At 42.8% G+C, this 15,407-nt stretch overlaps 1 protein-coding gene across 5 annotated transcripts in view; it reads right to left on the bottom strand.

Moving 5' to 3' along the window:
- Positions 1-15,407, bottom strand: part of RAI14 (retinoic acid induced 14) — a 175,507-nt gene that overhangs the window by 129,277 nt on the left and 30,823 nt on the right. For all 5 annotated transcript variants that reach the window (XM_017959471.3, XM_021939277.2, XM_021939276.2 and 2 more), the window contains one exon: positions 14,750-14,830. In XM_017959471.3, coding sequence (XP_017814960.2) covers positions 14,750-14,785 — 36 coding nt within the window. In that variant the 5' untranslated portion in view covers positions 14,786-14,830. The remainder of the gene's footprint in view (positions 1-14,749; positions 14,831-15,407) is intronic.

Here is a 15,407-nt window from a genome sequence, read left to right as displayed (position 1 = left end):
TCAACCGATTCTCTTGCTTCAACCTCCTGAATAGATGGGAATACAAGTGCATACCACACCAACCTAATTTTTCATATTTTTAATAGAGACGGGGTTTCACTGTGTTGACCAAGTTGGAATTGAGACTTGTTTCTGTCTTGAGAGTTGGTCGACCATTCTGGAGAATTTCTTCCCTAGCTAGGAGGAAGTTGTCCAGAATCTTTCTGACAAACTATGGCTAAATGACTCACAAATGTGTAAGAACGGAATAATGATATCATAGTGTTGATGAAAAGAGTTGAACTCTTGGCCGGGTGCGGTGGCTCAGGCTGCAATCCCAGCAGTTTGGGAGGCCAAGGCAGGTGAATCACTTGAGGCCAGGAGTTTGAGACTAGCCTGGGCAACATGGTGAAACCCTGTCTCTACTAAAAATACAAAAAATTAGCCGGGTGTCATGGTGGGCACCTGTAATCCCAGCTACTCATGAGGCTGAGGCAGGAGAATCAGTTGAACCCAGGAGGCAGAGATTGCAGTGATCTGAGATCACGCCATTGCACTCCAGCCTGGGCAACAAGAGCAAAAAAACTCCATCTCAAAAAAAAAAAAAAAGAGAGTCGAATTCTGTAAAATATTTGAAGAGATTTATTCTGAGCCAAATATGCGTAGCCATGGCCCGTGCACAGCCCTCAGGAAGTCATGAGAACATGTGCCCAAGGTGGTCGGGGCACAGCTTGGTTTTATACATTTTAGAGAGTCATGAGACATCAATCAGTACATTTAAGAAATACATCGGTTTAACAACTGTAAGAGGGGGTTGGGGGGGACAGCCTTCCAGGCTACAGGTGAATTTAAACATTTTCTGGTTGACAGTTGGTTGAGTTTATCTAAAGACTTGGGATAGGTAGAAAGGGAATATTCAGGTTAAGATAAAGATTATGGAGACCAAAGTTCTTGTGGAGTCTTACAGTGGCTGTCCTTAGAGGCAATAGATGATAAATGTTTCCTATTCAGATCTTAATCTCTTTAGAATTTGGGAGGGTCTCAAGAAAAAGATCTAGCTACGTTAATAGAGATTCTTTACAGATGCAAATTTCCCCCCTACAAAGAAGGAGCTTTGCAGGGCCATTTCAAAATATGACAAATAAACATATTTTCGGGTAAAATATTTTAATTTTCTTCCTTGTCTCATAATGTTATGCCAGAGTCAGGTTGGAAAATAAGTCATGATATATAGGGTCAAATAAAACCCATCTGATGGGAATTTGTGGCTTGTAGGGCATGACTCCCAAGATCCCTTAGATAGAAATTTGGGCAAGATCAAAAAATCGGAGTTTAGTCCTCAATAGTATCTTTTACATGAGGTTGACAGAGCTGCCCCATCAAAACCAGGACTGTCTTACCATTTCTGGTAAGGAATGGTAGTGTTCTTAATGAGTCAGGCTCTCTTTTGACCACAGACACAGATGTCAGTCAGTTAAACTGGGTCTCAATTTAGCTAATTTTCTGCCCAGGGAACACAGGCTAGTTAATTAGCCTACATAAGGTCTAAATTCATAACTGTGGTTCCTCAGTGTGGTTCTTCAACCACTTGAGCTAATGAGCTATAGATACAAAATAATTTCACAGTCTGGTACAAAATAAGCACACAGGTAGATTGTAGGTAACAAGCCAAGGTCTCCAATGATGCTTGTTAATTTCACACAGCACAGACATGGCCAAGAGGACATGCAGAGCATCCTAACGGAAACACATCCCGAAAACTCTACTGACCTTTTGTTTCTGTCCATGATATGGATGAAGTGGTAAATACTAAACAGAGAGGGACCACAGGGTGGTGACGATAAACTGTCAGTATTTCCATTTTACATTTAGTCACTCATTCATTCAACACAATGACTAGTGTAGGAACTGGGCTGGAACTGCAGGGAGAGCAAGGACAATTATCCCACGCGTCCTACTGTGCCCAAGACTGCCACTTGCCACCTAAAGCCACTTGTTCACCACGGGGAAAGGGCTTAGATGGCTTTTCCAAATGCATCTAAAAAGTCTACAGCAACAGACTCCGATGACTGTTGGACTTAACTCACTGAACACTGACCACAGCTTACAAAACAGTCCACCTTCCAGCTATTCACCAGGCACCTACAACTCCCAAAGACGTGAACCCAGCACCAGAAACCACCACCCAGGGGAAAACTGTGCAGCAAACCTTCACAAGCACAGTCAACCTAGGCTAAATCATACCCTTTGTTATTTTAAAACAAAAAACATACTTGTTATTTTAAAACATACCTATCTTAAGTCTCAGGTCCCAATTTGCGTTTCGGGCCTCTTCTCCAGGCCCCACCCCTGCTCAAAACTAGTCTGACCGCTTTGATTTCCATATTCTCCACCCTTCTCCCCACCCCCCTTATCTCTAGCCCCAGAAGCCTTCTGAAAGCTAATCCTGTACCTGGCTCCTAGGCGTCCCTGTCACTGAAGCATGTTTTGGTCAAAGTTTACCCATGATTACTATCTGTCAGCTGCCAGTGGAAATTGGAATGAGGAATTTGAAATTCAAGTCCAGGCCTTTACTTGGTCAGCTGGAATCATCATATTTTGTTCTCCTGACAGCAAACACCCATGTGCACCGGCAGTGGCAGGACACTAGCTCTGCACCCGGAGTTCCCAGGTGCAAGTTCTGCACACTACTTTACCTTTGTGATTTGGACAAGAATTATGGCTGAATTGTGTTTACCCCAAAATCCATATGTTGAAGTCCTAACCCCCAGTGTCTCAGCATGTAACCTTGTTTAGAAATAGGGGGACTGCAGCTGCAATTAGTTAAGAATAAGGTGGGCCCCTACTCCCATACAACCGAGGTCCTTATTAAAGGGGAAATTTGGAAACAAACATGCACACAGAGAAAACGCTATACGAAGATGAGGCAGAGATCAGGATGATGCTCCTATAAGCCAAGGAACACCAAAGACTGCCAGCAAACCACCAGAAGCTGGGGAGAGGCACAGCTGATTCTTTCTCACAGCCCCAGAAGGAGCTGAGGTTGCTCCTCCGGTTTAAGCCACTCCCTTTAGGGTACTTTGTTACAGCCACTTTTGGAAACCAATGTAGCAAGATACCATGTTGCAGTTTTCTCATCTGTAAACTGGGAATACATACAGCACTTCTCTAATGAGAGGCATAAATAAATCACAGTTTAAGTTGCTTAGAATGATGCCTAGCAGCTAAGTGTATTTTAGTGGCAAATAGTTGTCCCCAAACATTCTTGTTTAATCAAAGAGCTCTCACCTTTTATGTTTTCTAGTGTGTCTTCCCACCACGTTGCCTAATGAAATGCAAGTGCAAAAATAAGCCTACACCAGATTTCTCAGGAGATGAGGGGCACTCACACTTGGCTGGCGCGGCCAGAACAGGGTGTGGCGGCAAGAGAGAGACTTTCCTTTGTGTATCAGCAGGGAATCTAGGCTCCCTCCCTGCTTGCTCTTCATCCCCACACCCACTCAAATCCCATCCTTCTTGCCCCAAGCAGCCACCACCCTCGCCCTGGCCCTAGTCCTGGCCCCCTTTTCTAGTTACAGTCTCTCAAAACCCCAAATCCTCCTATAGTGAAAATGTAATCAACTTGAAACCTCATTCTTCTATTTCACCCACCCCACCCGTTCCAGGCTTTCAGTGAGGTATAGAGAGGCCCATATCTCCCATCAAACTTGATTTTCTGTTACTTGTCCATGTATATATCCTTCTCCACTAGAGTCTCTTCACCCCACCTCTACTCATTAGTACTGGTCAATTCCAACCTACCCAATCACGATAGCTCAGCCCCTAACTCACCCCTTCTACGAAGCCTTCTCTAAACTCCTGTGATGGTGAATAGCCACACACCAGAGTTCACGGTGAATGGCACAAACCTGGCACTGCCCTAATTGTTTCATGTGTGTCAGTCATAAGACCTTAACTAGATGGGACGTTTTGAGACCATTCATTCATCACACACACACTTATAGGAACTACAAATGCAGGCACTATGCTAGGCACTGGGGTGACCAGCATCAGCAGCTGCCATTTATTGAGAAGTTTCTTTGTGTCAGATTTTATCCTAATCCTCATGATGATGCTTTAAGGGAAGTGCTGGCCTCAGCCTCCGTTTACAGGTGAGAAAACTAAAGGGAAGGGAGGGGGAGGGGAACAGGGGAGGGGGAGAAGGGAGGGAGAGAGGGGAGGGGGAGAGGGGAGGGGGGGAGGGGAGGGGGGGAAGGGGAGAGGGGAGGGGAGGGGGAGGGGAAGGGGAGAGGGGAGGGGAGAGGGGGGGGAGAGGGGAGGGGAGGGGAGACTTTACAAGCAACAATGGGAGAAAAGAATCAGCAATAAACCCAATATTAACCAAAATGGCAACATGGCAACCAAAATGTGAATAAGATCACAGGTTATATTAATAAAGTTACATATCTAGGAAGTAGAAGTGGATATTCTACCATTTTTAATATTCTTTTACATTTGTTCTAAAGTTTTGCTCAGAATTCTAGGCCTAAAATTTGAGAGTCAGATGTCATGTAGGTTCAGATTAAACTAATCAATATAATTAAGAATCCTCAAATTTCACAATTTTATAAGTTACATATTGACTGAATACACTGACTTAAAGAGCAACTTAAAGCTAAGCTTACAACATAAACTTACAGGCTTATACCATTCCCAAAGTTTTCAATGAAGGTATGAGATCAGGTCATGATAGTTCCTATCTGGGAAAGGAACCTCAAGATTATGATGGTAAAATGGTGTACTTAAAAACAAACCCTTGTTCATCCCACACCTTATCAGATCAGGTCACCAACAGGACATAAAAGGAAAAGCCTAACTAGTTACCTAATGTCACCAGCTGGTAACACTCAAGAGCAGTTTCCATTTCTTTTATTTTTATATATTTATTTTTTTTGAGATGGAGCCTTACTCTGTCGGCCAGGCTGGAATGCAGTGGCACAATCTCAGCTCACTGCAACCTCTGCCTCACAGGTTCAAATGATTCTCCTGCCTCAGCTTCCTGAGTAGCTAGGACTACAGGTGCATCCCACCATGCCTGGCTAATTTTTGTATTTTTAGTAGAGATGGGGTTTCACCATGTTGGCCAAGCTGGTCTGTAACTCCTGACCTCAGGTGATCCACCTACCTCGGCCTCCCAAAGTGCTGGGATTGTGGGCGTGAGCCACCACACCCAGCCAGCAGTTTCCATTTCTAACATGGAAAAGCGTTTAACTTCACCTACAGCAGCATGCTGCAATAGACTTCTACCAATAGGACAATGGGTCCTGGGCAAGCACTCATCAATAGTTACTTCTGGCATAAAAGGAGACAAACCATAAAAGTCACTAAGGTTTAAGAACACTTTGGCACACCTTTATCATCCAAGTCTCAAACAAGACCCTCTGTGGAAACTGCCTATGGCTGAATTAATTATCCCTGGTATCCATTCTCCCCTTTCCCTGGAGACTTAACTGGTTTCAAGGCTGCCAGCAAGAGAATATGTTTTTCTGCCTCCCTTGCAGCTAGGTTGGGGCAAGCTCTAACCAGTTCCCTGTGAGGGCAATGATTTGTGTACCTTCAGTTTCACATCCTTTAGAAAGTAAAATGCTAGATGGGTGTGGTGGCTCACTCTCATAATCCTAGGACTTTGGGATGCCAAGGCAAGAGTATTGCTTGAGGTCAGGAGTTCAAAAACAGCCTGGGAAACATAGTGACACACTGTCTGTATACAAAAAAATAAGAAAATTAACCAGGCATGGCATTATGTGCCTGTAGTCCTATTTGGGAGGCCAGGGCAAGAAGATTTCTTGAGCCTAGGAGTTTGAGGCTGTAGTGAGCTATAATGACACCACTGTACTCCAGACTGCACCGCAAAGGAAGACACTAAGAAAGACACAGTCACAGAAAAAAAAAAGAAGGAAAGTGCTTCTGCTTTACTTTCCTTCTTTCTAGTTCTCTGGGGAGCACTGTCCAAAGACTTATGTCATTTTAATGTTTCTAGTAGCCACATTAAAAAAGTAAATAGAAACAGGTGAAATAAATTTTACTCTATTTAATCCAATTATGTCCTAAATAGTAGCACGTCAGTGTGTAATTATAAAAAATTAAGATATTTTACATTCTTTCTTTGGTACAATGTCTTTGAAATTTAGCGTGTATTTTACACCTACAGTATACATCTCAGTTTGGACTAGCACATTTCAAATGCTCAAGAGCCACATGTGGCCAGTGGCTAGCACACTGCACAGAGCAGCTCTAGAGGATAACAGAGGACATGGGAGAAGGGCTTGGGTTCCTGGGTTAATCTATGGAGCAGAGCTGCCCCGCTGGCTCTTAGACTATTTTTAAACATTTACTTCAGAAGAAAACAAATTCTACCTTGTTAGAGCTACTGTATAGGGTATTTTGTTATTGCAGCTTATCATGTACCTAATCAGTATACCCATTGGGACCTCACAGAAAGACCCTGCACCTTCTCAGTTATGAAGCAACCCTTCAAAGAATGAACAGGCCAGGCATGGTGGCTCACACCTGTAATTCCAGCAATACGGGAGGCCAAGGCAGGCGAATCACCTGAGGTCAGGAGTTCGAGACCGGCCTGGGCAGCACGGCGAAAACCCATCTCTACTAAAAATACAAAAAAATCAGCCGGGTATGGTGGCACACGCCTGTGATCGCAGCTACTCAGGAGGCTGAGGCAGGAGAATCACCTGAACCCGGGAGGCAGAGGCTGTAGTGAGCTAAGATCGCACCACCACACTCCAGCCTGGGTGACAGAGCAAGACTCTGACACACACACAGACACAAAATGAAAAGACTCATGGGTTCACATTGAATCTCATCAAAAACTCTTCCAAAATCGTAGCCTAAATCTGAAAAGTTGCTACAGAAACATTCTCAGCATTGGGAAATACATCTTAGAACAAACATATCCAAGGAGAATATGCGGTTCCTTAAACTTTTCCTTGTTCTATTCTTACATTATAAACCTCTACACTTTCCAGCTGACCAGCCCACTGGGCAGCCCAGGAGGCAGGAACCAGCTAGAGACCATCAGATCATTCGGCCTCCCAAGCAAATAAAAATGAAATCCTTTCAGGCAGTGCTTCCCAAAAAGTGAAAGCATTTTCATGAATACAATAAAAACTACTCTAATCGTTGAATAATCAAGTTGACCAGAACACACTGACTTTCCTGTTTTAAAAGGGAAGACTCAAGCAAAAAGGGAGGGACTCAAGCAAAAGGAAAGCCAATTCTAGTCACTAACGTCATCTTTATAGACATACTGAACATTTGGCCGACGCTGGCCCCTGTATTGCCATATAGTTGAAAATAACTACATCCACACAGCAAAGATCTTTAGGTAGAAACTCAACTGAAAATATCCACAGGATGATTCAGAAGCAATTTCTGTTTCACTCCCAAGGAGAAGTTCATAAAAGAATTTGTCAAACAAAAAACATGTAGGTCAACAACAGCCTTCATTCAAAATGATCAGGTAATTAATGCAGAATAAAGACATAAGAGATAATGGTCTAAATGACTCATTACTTGTGTAGACTAGGATATTTCCCCAAGTTTAGGGGTCAAGCCCTGGGTTTCATATTGGTTTCCAGTTGGAAAGGTATTATGTTTAACTGAGAATGACGGTCTGGGGTAAATAGAATAAAGCTATGACCCATTTAGCCCACAATGGAGCTCCATGTAGAGAGATGTTTTATTGGCACCACTGGAAGAGCAGAAGCAGCATCTGCTCTTCCTCCCTTCAGAACTGAAATGCATTTGGCTCTCAGGAAACAAAGAATCTTTCCCTGTCACAGGAGGAATAATGCTGACGTTGGTGAGCTTTGCCACTGTGGATGAACTTGTGGTGACGGAAAATCACTGTAGAGGTCTTATTTAAGCTTAGAGCAACAGGGTAACATCTATTTTATGCAGTTTGAAGCTTCACAATTTAGGAACCAGGAACCTGTTAGCAAGCATGTGCCATGGTTGACAGCACACAACGCTCTCCCATCAAGAAAAACCAGGAGAGTTACCATCTTTCTGTTATTTACCAAATGTTTGACTTTGGCCAAGTTACTTACCCGCCCTCAACATTCATTTCTTCCTCTATCAACTGCATTGTAGCAATGGTCTTTACTGGATAGGGTTTTGTAAGCATTAAATGACGAAGAGCATGCAAAGGGGCTTGGGACCGTGCCTGGCACCTGGTGAGCATTCAATCCATGAGAGCTCCTTATTTCTGTAATAGGAGGTCGGCCATCCATACGTGTTCACTCTTGCTGTTAATATTATGCAATGGCAACCACTGAAAAACTGTGATGCTCCAGCCTCACTCTCTTAGATGCTGAAAATAGTCCCAAGGATGAACAGTGGAGCTAAGGTCTGACAGTGCCAGCTCAGTGGGGGAATGCCAGGGCTTGGGAGTAACTGTTCTAGGATGGAAGGGTATGGAGTTATGTTATGGGTTGACTTGTGTCCTCCCAAAAATTCATATGTTGGAGTCCTAAAGCTCCCCATAACCTCAGAAGGTAACCTTATTTGGAGATAGGGTTTTCACAGAGGTAATCAAGCTAAAATGAGGTCATTATAGTGAGCCCTAATCCAGTATGAGTGGCACCTTTATGAAAAGGAGGAATCTGGGCACAGACACATGCACAGAGGGAGAATGCCACATAAAGATGAAAGCAGAGATGGGGCAAGGCTTCTGCGAGCCAAAAACTGCCAGCCAACCGCCAGAATCTAGGTCAGAGCATGGAACAGATTTGCCCTCGCAGCCCTCACAAGGAACCAACTCTGCCAGTACCTGGATCTTGGGCTTCTAGCCTCCCGAACTCTGAGACAATACATTTCTTTAGTTTCAGCCACCTGGTTTGTGGTACCCTTTGTTACGGCAGTCCTAGCAAACTAATACCAGGCAAAATCAGGCAGTGAGCAGGTTCTCCATTTAGAACAGGCTGAAAAGACCTAGAAAATATGTAGCATGGCACAAATTTGACCAAATTTCTCTCTAGAACTTTAGTAAAGTCTCCTACCTCCACCCAGTGGGGTCATCACTGATTTTTTAAAAATTATGTCTATTTAAAAAAACAAAAAAAAAAAAAAAAAAAAAAAGGCTTAGCTTGAAATAGATTTGGCCAAGGTTCCTATGTCTACAGAGAGACTTGGATTTTAAATACTCCCATTGTGTGTATGTGCATGTGTGTGTGGTGAGGGAAGGAGGCTCCAGCATTTGTAAAAACTTATTATAAATGACTAAAAACTCCTTGAAAAAAATACCTTGGCAGAGATGTTGGTTGTCGACCCTCATGAGAGCTGTTATCTTTTTTTTTTTTTTTACAGATGGAGTTTCACTCTGTCACCTAGGCTGAAGTGAAGTGGCGTGATCTCAGCTCACTGCAACCTCTGCCCCCCAGGTCCAAGCGATTCTCCTGCCTCAGCCTCCCGAGTAGGATTACAAGCATGCACCACCATGCCTAGCTAATTTTTGTATTTTTAGTAGAGACGGGGTTTCGCCATGTTGGCCAGGCTGGTCTCGAACTCCTGATCTCAGGTGATCCACCCGCCTTGGCCTCCCAAAGTGCTAGGAGTACAGGTGTGAGCCACCATGCCCTGCCGTGAACTGTTATCTTAATAGGCAACAAACTCAAACCTCTGTCTGAGCAGGATATGCCTGGTTCTTCAAGATTCATGGGGTGTATGCATTTCCTTGGCTGAAAGCTACAATAGTTAGTAGCTGCTATGTAAAGGTATACCATCAATTTAATCTCTCTTAGAGCCTGTCACTTTAAACTGGCTGTTTTGATTTTTTTAATGGAATGTCCGCTGCTTCCCTATTACAATGAAATATATAATTGGGAATAAATCTTTCATCAAATTAAGCACACACCCTCAAAGTAAACGGTGAAGGCCTCGATCACGTTTGAGTGACATTTCTCAAGATTTGTTACAAAGATCTTTCAACCCCATTTCCCATCCCTCAACCTCCACCCATTTCACTCAAGTCACTAAAAATTGGCATCTACAAAGAAATTCCAGAAGCCTGAGCATTTTATTAGCAAAGGGAAATCCCAACCTTTTTGGCCTCATTTTTCATGATGACAGCTCATTTTCCCCTGTGGAACCACATACTAGCTGCTGCAAATATTTAAAGAGGTAAAGAAGCTATTTTTTCAAGCTACGGTCATAAAAGATACAAATAATGATCATTGAGAACTCTGTGCTTGCTTAATAAGCATAAAAATCAGTCTATCCATTTTTAAAACTAGGATGAAAACTTTATAGTATTCTTCTTTAAATACTCAGGGACATGCCATGGGCACTCTTCTGGGCTCCTGAACTATTAATATTACTATTTTGTATGTCAAGGGCCATTTTTGAGACTGAGTTAACCCACTGTGCTGCAAGCTGCCTCCCTTGATTGACCTTCTGACCTTTCCCCCTCTTCCCAACCACGCTTCCAATGGGAGTCCAGAAGTAAGCCTACATATCTACAGGCAATTGGTCTTTGACAAGAGTGACCAGATCATTCAATGAGGGAAAGAATAGTCTCCTCAACAAATGGTGGTGAGACAACTGGATAAATTTAACCAATGAGATGCAAGAATGAATGAATTTGGATCTGACTCCTACCAGCAAGGCCTGCATGAAGCTCCACCTCCATAAAGCTCCCCAAATTCTCCCATTCTCAATGATTCAGCCCTCTGAAAATTTATAGCATTTATCACCAGGCCCTACAACTTAATAACTAGTTAGTTATATCATCTTAAAGGTACCTTGAGTATCTATAGTCTATACTGCTTGTATTTTGCTCTAATTGTTTCCTACATGTTTTTTTTTTCTCTTCCCACCGAGGTTTATCAGCTTTTTAAAGACAACAACCATATTTGCATTTCTCTTGTATCCTGTCTACTATCTAACAACTCAAGTTTAAGAACTCCCAAAATAAAGTTATAAATGTGAAGTAAAAAAGGTTATCCATCATAGAAATTTCATAATGCTGTTTAGCCTCTGTGGGTTATCTGCAGGGTCCCAAAGAGGCTTAAGAATCAAAACCACTGGACAATGACACTGTCTAACCACAGCCCTCAGAGTCAGGCTCATTCCCTACCAAACTCACATCTGTCTTTGACACAGTGCCAGTTGTCAAGTCTTCCGGAAAGGACACTCCCATTCAATCTTTACCCACGTGATGGCCCTGGGGTCACAGAGTGACCTGAAGGCCATCCATAGGAGGCCCCCTTGGGCCACTTTCATCCTATGTTTACTCCTGGATTTTGCTCGCAATGGCCACAAACCAATCTGGCCACAGACCTCCCAGAAACAGGCTCGCTGAAATGCGATCACACCAGTGGGTCACCTGTCTTCTTTATGCAAGCGCAAGAACCTGATCTGCTATTCTCCTCTTCCTACCCCCCAGAAATACAAAGAATCCTTTCTTCCTCCTTTTCCCTCACACAGACAAGCAGGAAAATGTGATGCCCAATGGTTTAAAATATTTTGAGACAGACCACTTGTTTCAGGTTAAAAAAAAATTATAATTTGGTTCATTCAACTGAATGTAAATGTTTGTAAACGTGTTTTTCCTTAACAATACATATATATGCATGATATACATGTACATATATCAAGAACTTCTAAATCAAAGGCATACATTGGAAAACAAGCCTCCCTTCTCCACTCCCTCCCAGCTCTCAGTTTCCCTGTTTGGCAGCAGCAACTGTTACCAGATTATTCTACCCTCCAGACCATGTAAACTTTTTGAATCCTACTTTTTATTGCCAGTTGCTAATTAGGAGGAAGAAGCAAATATTTACTAAGCATCTCCTGAGCACCAGGCCCTAAGATTTTTGACATTTTTTTTTTTTTTTTTGAGACGTAGTTTCACTCTTGTTGCCCAGGCTAGAGTGCAATGGCATGATCTCTGGCTCACCGCAACCTCTGCCTTCCGGGTTCAAGTGATTCTCCTGTCTCAGCCTCCCGAGTAGCTGGGATTACAGGCATGCGCCACCACGCCCGGCTAATTGTGTATTTTTAGCAGAGACGGGTTTCTCCATGTTGGTCAGGATGGTCTCAAACTCCCAGCCTCAGATGATCCTCCCGTCCCGGTCTCCCAAAGTGCTGAGATCACAGGTGTGAATCACTGCACCCGGCCAACATTCATTTAATGCATTTAACTGTCACCCCAACCTTACGGGGCTAATATTATTTCCTCCACTTTTCCAGTGAGGAATCTGCGCTTCAGAAGAGTAAGAGACTTGTCCAGGGCCACAAACCTAGGTCCAAGTCTAAAGTCACTTTTAAAGCTACTGCCTAGATTGCTCTGTTTTTTGTTTTTAGAGACAGGGCCTTGCTCTGTTACCCAGACTGGAGTGCAGTGGCGTGAACACAATTCACTGTAGCCTTGACCTCCTGGGCTCAAGCCATCCTCCCACCTCAGCCTCCTGAGTAGCTGGAACCATAGGTGTGGCCCACCATAGGTGGCTAATTTTTTAATCGTTTTGTGGAGATGGGGTTTTACCATGTTTGCCCAGGCTCCTCTTGAACTCCTGGACTCAAGATCCTCCTGCCTCAGCCTCCCAAAGTGCTGGGATTATAGGAGTGAGCCACCGTGCCAGCAGATTACCTAGTTTCTTAAAATACACTTTCCACCCAAAATTCCTCTTTCAGGAAACATGGGCTCTTGAATCAGGCTGCCTTAGTGAAAAACTGGTTCTAGAACTTCAAGTTCTAAGAACCCAGACAAATGACTGCATGTCCCTAAGGCCTCAGTTTCTTCATCTGTAAAATGAGCTTAATAGTTATACCCACCACGTAAGATTTGTGGCAAGAGTAAATGAATTTCACGTGAAAAGCTTAGTATAGCTCCCGACATTTGGTTAATACTTCCTAATGGTTATTATTAGCATTATTATCATACGGTTGATTAACAAACAGGGCTTTGAAATGTTTTTGTTGTTGTCTTTTTTTATTCCCTCGATTTAGCTGTACAGTTCTGTGGCTTGGGGAAACAATCTGGATGTGGAGAGCCATTTGAAATTGTTGGACTCCATTATACCAATTTCCTCCTCCCCAGGCTCTCCTCCCCAAGGTCTGCTTCTCAACATTTCTTCTCTTAGCACTAACTGCCAAAATCATAGCCTTTTCTGCTGCCAAATCCCAGAAGCTTTTACTAGTGTTATTACAGTGGATTTTTTTAAATCATGGAAATATTTCAGTTTTTCTAACTGGATTCCGGCAACACCCTCCCTACTGCCACCAGTTTTTGATTTTTAAACCAAAAGTTTATGTGCCTATCATTCCTCTGGGTCCCTGTTCATATACATGGAAGTCTAGACTGATGAAATTTTGCTAAAAATAATCTTAACTTATGTAAATGAAAGCTACCTAGATTCCCTTGGAATAGAAAAAGGCATTTGTTAACCTGGTCACATAATTTAGAAACCCCTATCTGCTGAATTGCACAACATTTTCCATTTAATTGCCTTTTTCTCCTTAGCTGAAAGCCATGGGAGATATGTAGGCTGCATAACATACAGCCAGCAGATGATGAGGTTGAAGGAGGTTTCTTAGAAGTCGGATGACCAGGACTTTCACTCTGGCCAACAGCTAGTTTCATGTCTTTGTCAAAGTCTCTTTGCACTCTGTGAGTTTTATTTAATTTACCTAAAGGATAAGAAGGTGAGACCAACTTTTTTCATAATGCTTCCCGGTTCTTTCTTCAAGTGGGTCGGTATTTTACCATCATCCCATAAGCATCTCATCTAGCCTGGGTTTTATCAGGGCAGTAAGTTACATGTCATGATGCAGCCTCAGGAGACAAGCTTCAGCCAGAAGTAGGTATGCAAGTTACATATTAGCCATAAAAGACACAGTCTCCATGTATTGCAAAAATGCAGCTGTGCCAAGCTGTCAAAATATAATTCATGGCAAAGCAATAAAATCCAGGTTCATCTTTAATTACCTCGTCTGAAAGGATAGCTGAACAAGCCCATTTTGAGAGTGACAAACCTTGGCTTCCATCTAATTCCCTTCCATTAATTTCTCCCATTCCACAACTCTGCTCAGTTTCTGGAATGCAGCTAGTACAAGACTGGGATCATAGAAGGGTTTATGGGGCGACCTTTTAAAAAAATATTACCATGTACAACCCCTCTGCTACGTTTTTCTCCCTTTTCTCCTGAGGGAGACTTTGTTTCAGAACTCTGACATCATAACTGGTTCCTCCAATCCAGAGTCTTTTATGATAGACAACAAATGAGGAAGAGCCCCTGGAATTCAGGGGGAGGAAAGGTACGGGCAGCAATAGATCCATTTTACCACAAAAGCCTTAACAGAGTTGAACAGGTTTCCTAAAGCCAAAGATGAACCATGCTAATATGTCATTCCTGAACCACCCTCATGAGAGACTAGCTTCTTCTAAAAACAACATTCTGAATCAGGATTTCTGGCAACCTTAGAAATGTTGAGATTTTTCCTGATTCTTCCTTTGAAGATGTTTAACGTGACGGTTCCTTTCTCTACAAGGCACAGATCCCCAGAATTAAAGAAAAAAAGCATTTTGAAAGCTACGCACACAAACAGCAAGGAACCTAGAGCATGCCATCTACAGAAGCTACCCTGAGCTGGGGCCAAGAGCACTTGAGCGTCTGTAGTTTATTAACTCAGCAGTGCCTTATCAAGGTGGGAGGAGCGTTTCTGCAGCTCCGTGGAGAAGGAACAGCCAGACTCTGAGTCACCGCATACTCACGTCACTCTTCCTGAACTTCGCTTTCAAGCTCTTCATGTTTAGTCCATTCAGCCTTCCAAAGCTCTAGAGATTTTTCAACACCTAAGCAGAGAAAAAAAGGACATATGTAGGTTTCCAAATAAGGTATTCTGTCTTGATTGGATTACAACTTTGGGTCATGGGAAGGAGACAGAGCAGGGCTGGGTTGGGAAGGTGGTCAGTTAACAGCTGAGAAGTGGTAAATAACATATTTCCATTTATAATATACTCCCTAGAAGCTTCTAACATTTTCAAATTAACCAAAACTTCCATTTTTTCCTACTTACTAACATTTGTTTTAACTGACAAATAAAAATTGTATATACTTTTACGGTGTACAACATGACTTTTGAAATATGCATATATTGTAGAATGGCTAAGTTGAGCTAATTAACATATGCATTGCCTCACATACTTATTATTTCACTGTGATGAGAACACTCCAAATCTACTGTCAGGAATTTTTCAAGTATACAATACACTAACTATAGTTACCATGTTGCACAATAGATCTCTTCATCTATTCCTCCTAACCGAAACGCTGCATCCTTTGACCAACATCTCCCCATCCACCCCAACTACCGCCCCACTCTCACACCCCCACCCCTGCTCCTGGTAACTACTATTCTATTCTCTGCTT

This window comes from Papio anubis, chromosome 5 (assembly GCF_008728515.1).
Source record: "Papio anubis isolate 15944 chromosome 5, Panubis1.0, whole genome shotgun sequence".
NCBI classification, from domain to species: Eukaryota; Metazoa; Chordata; class Mammalia; order Primates; family Cercopithecidae; genus Papio; species Papio anubis.
The sequence above is the reverse complement of the archived record's forward strand: the minus strand, read 5'-3'. Positions and strand labels throughout refer to the sequence as shown.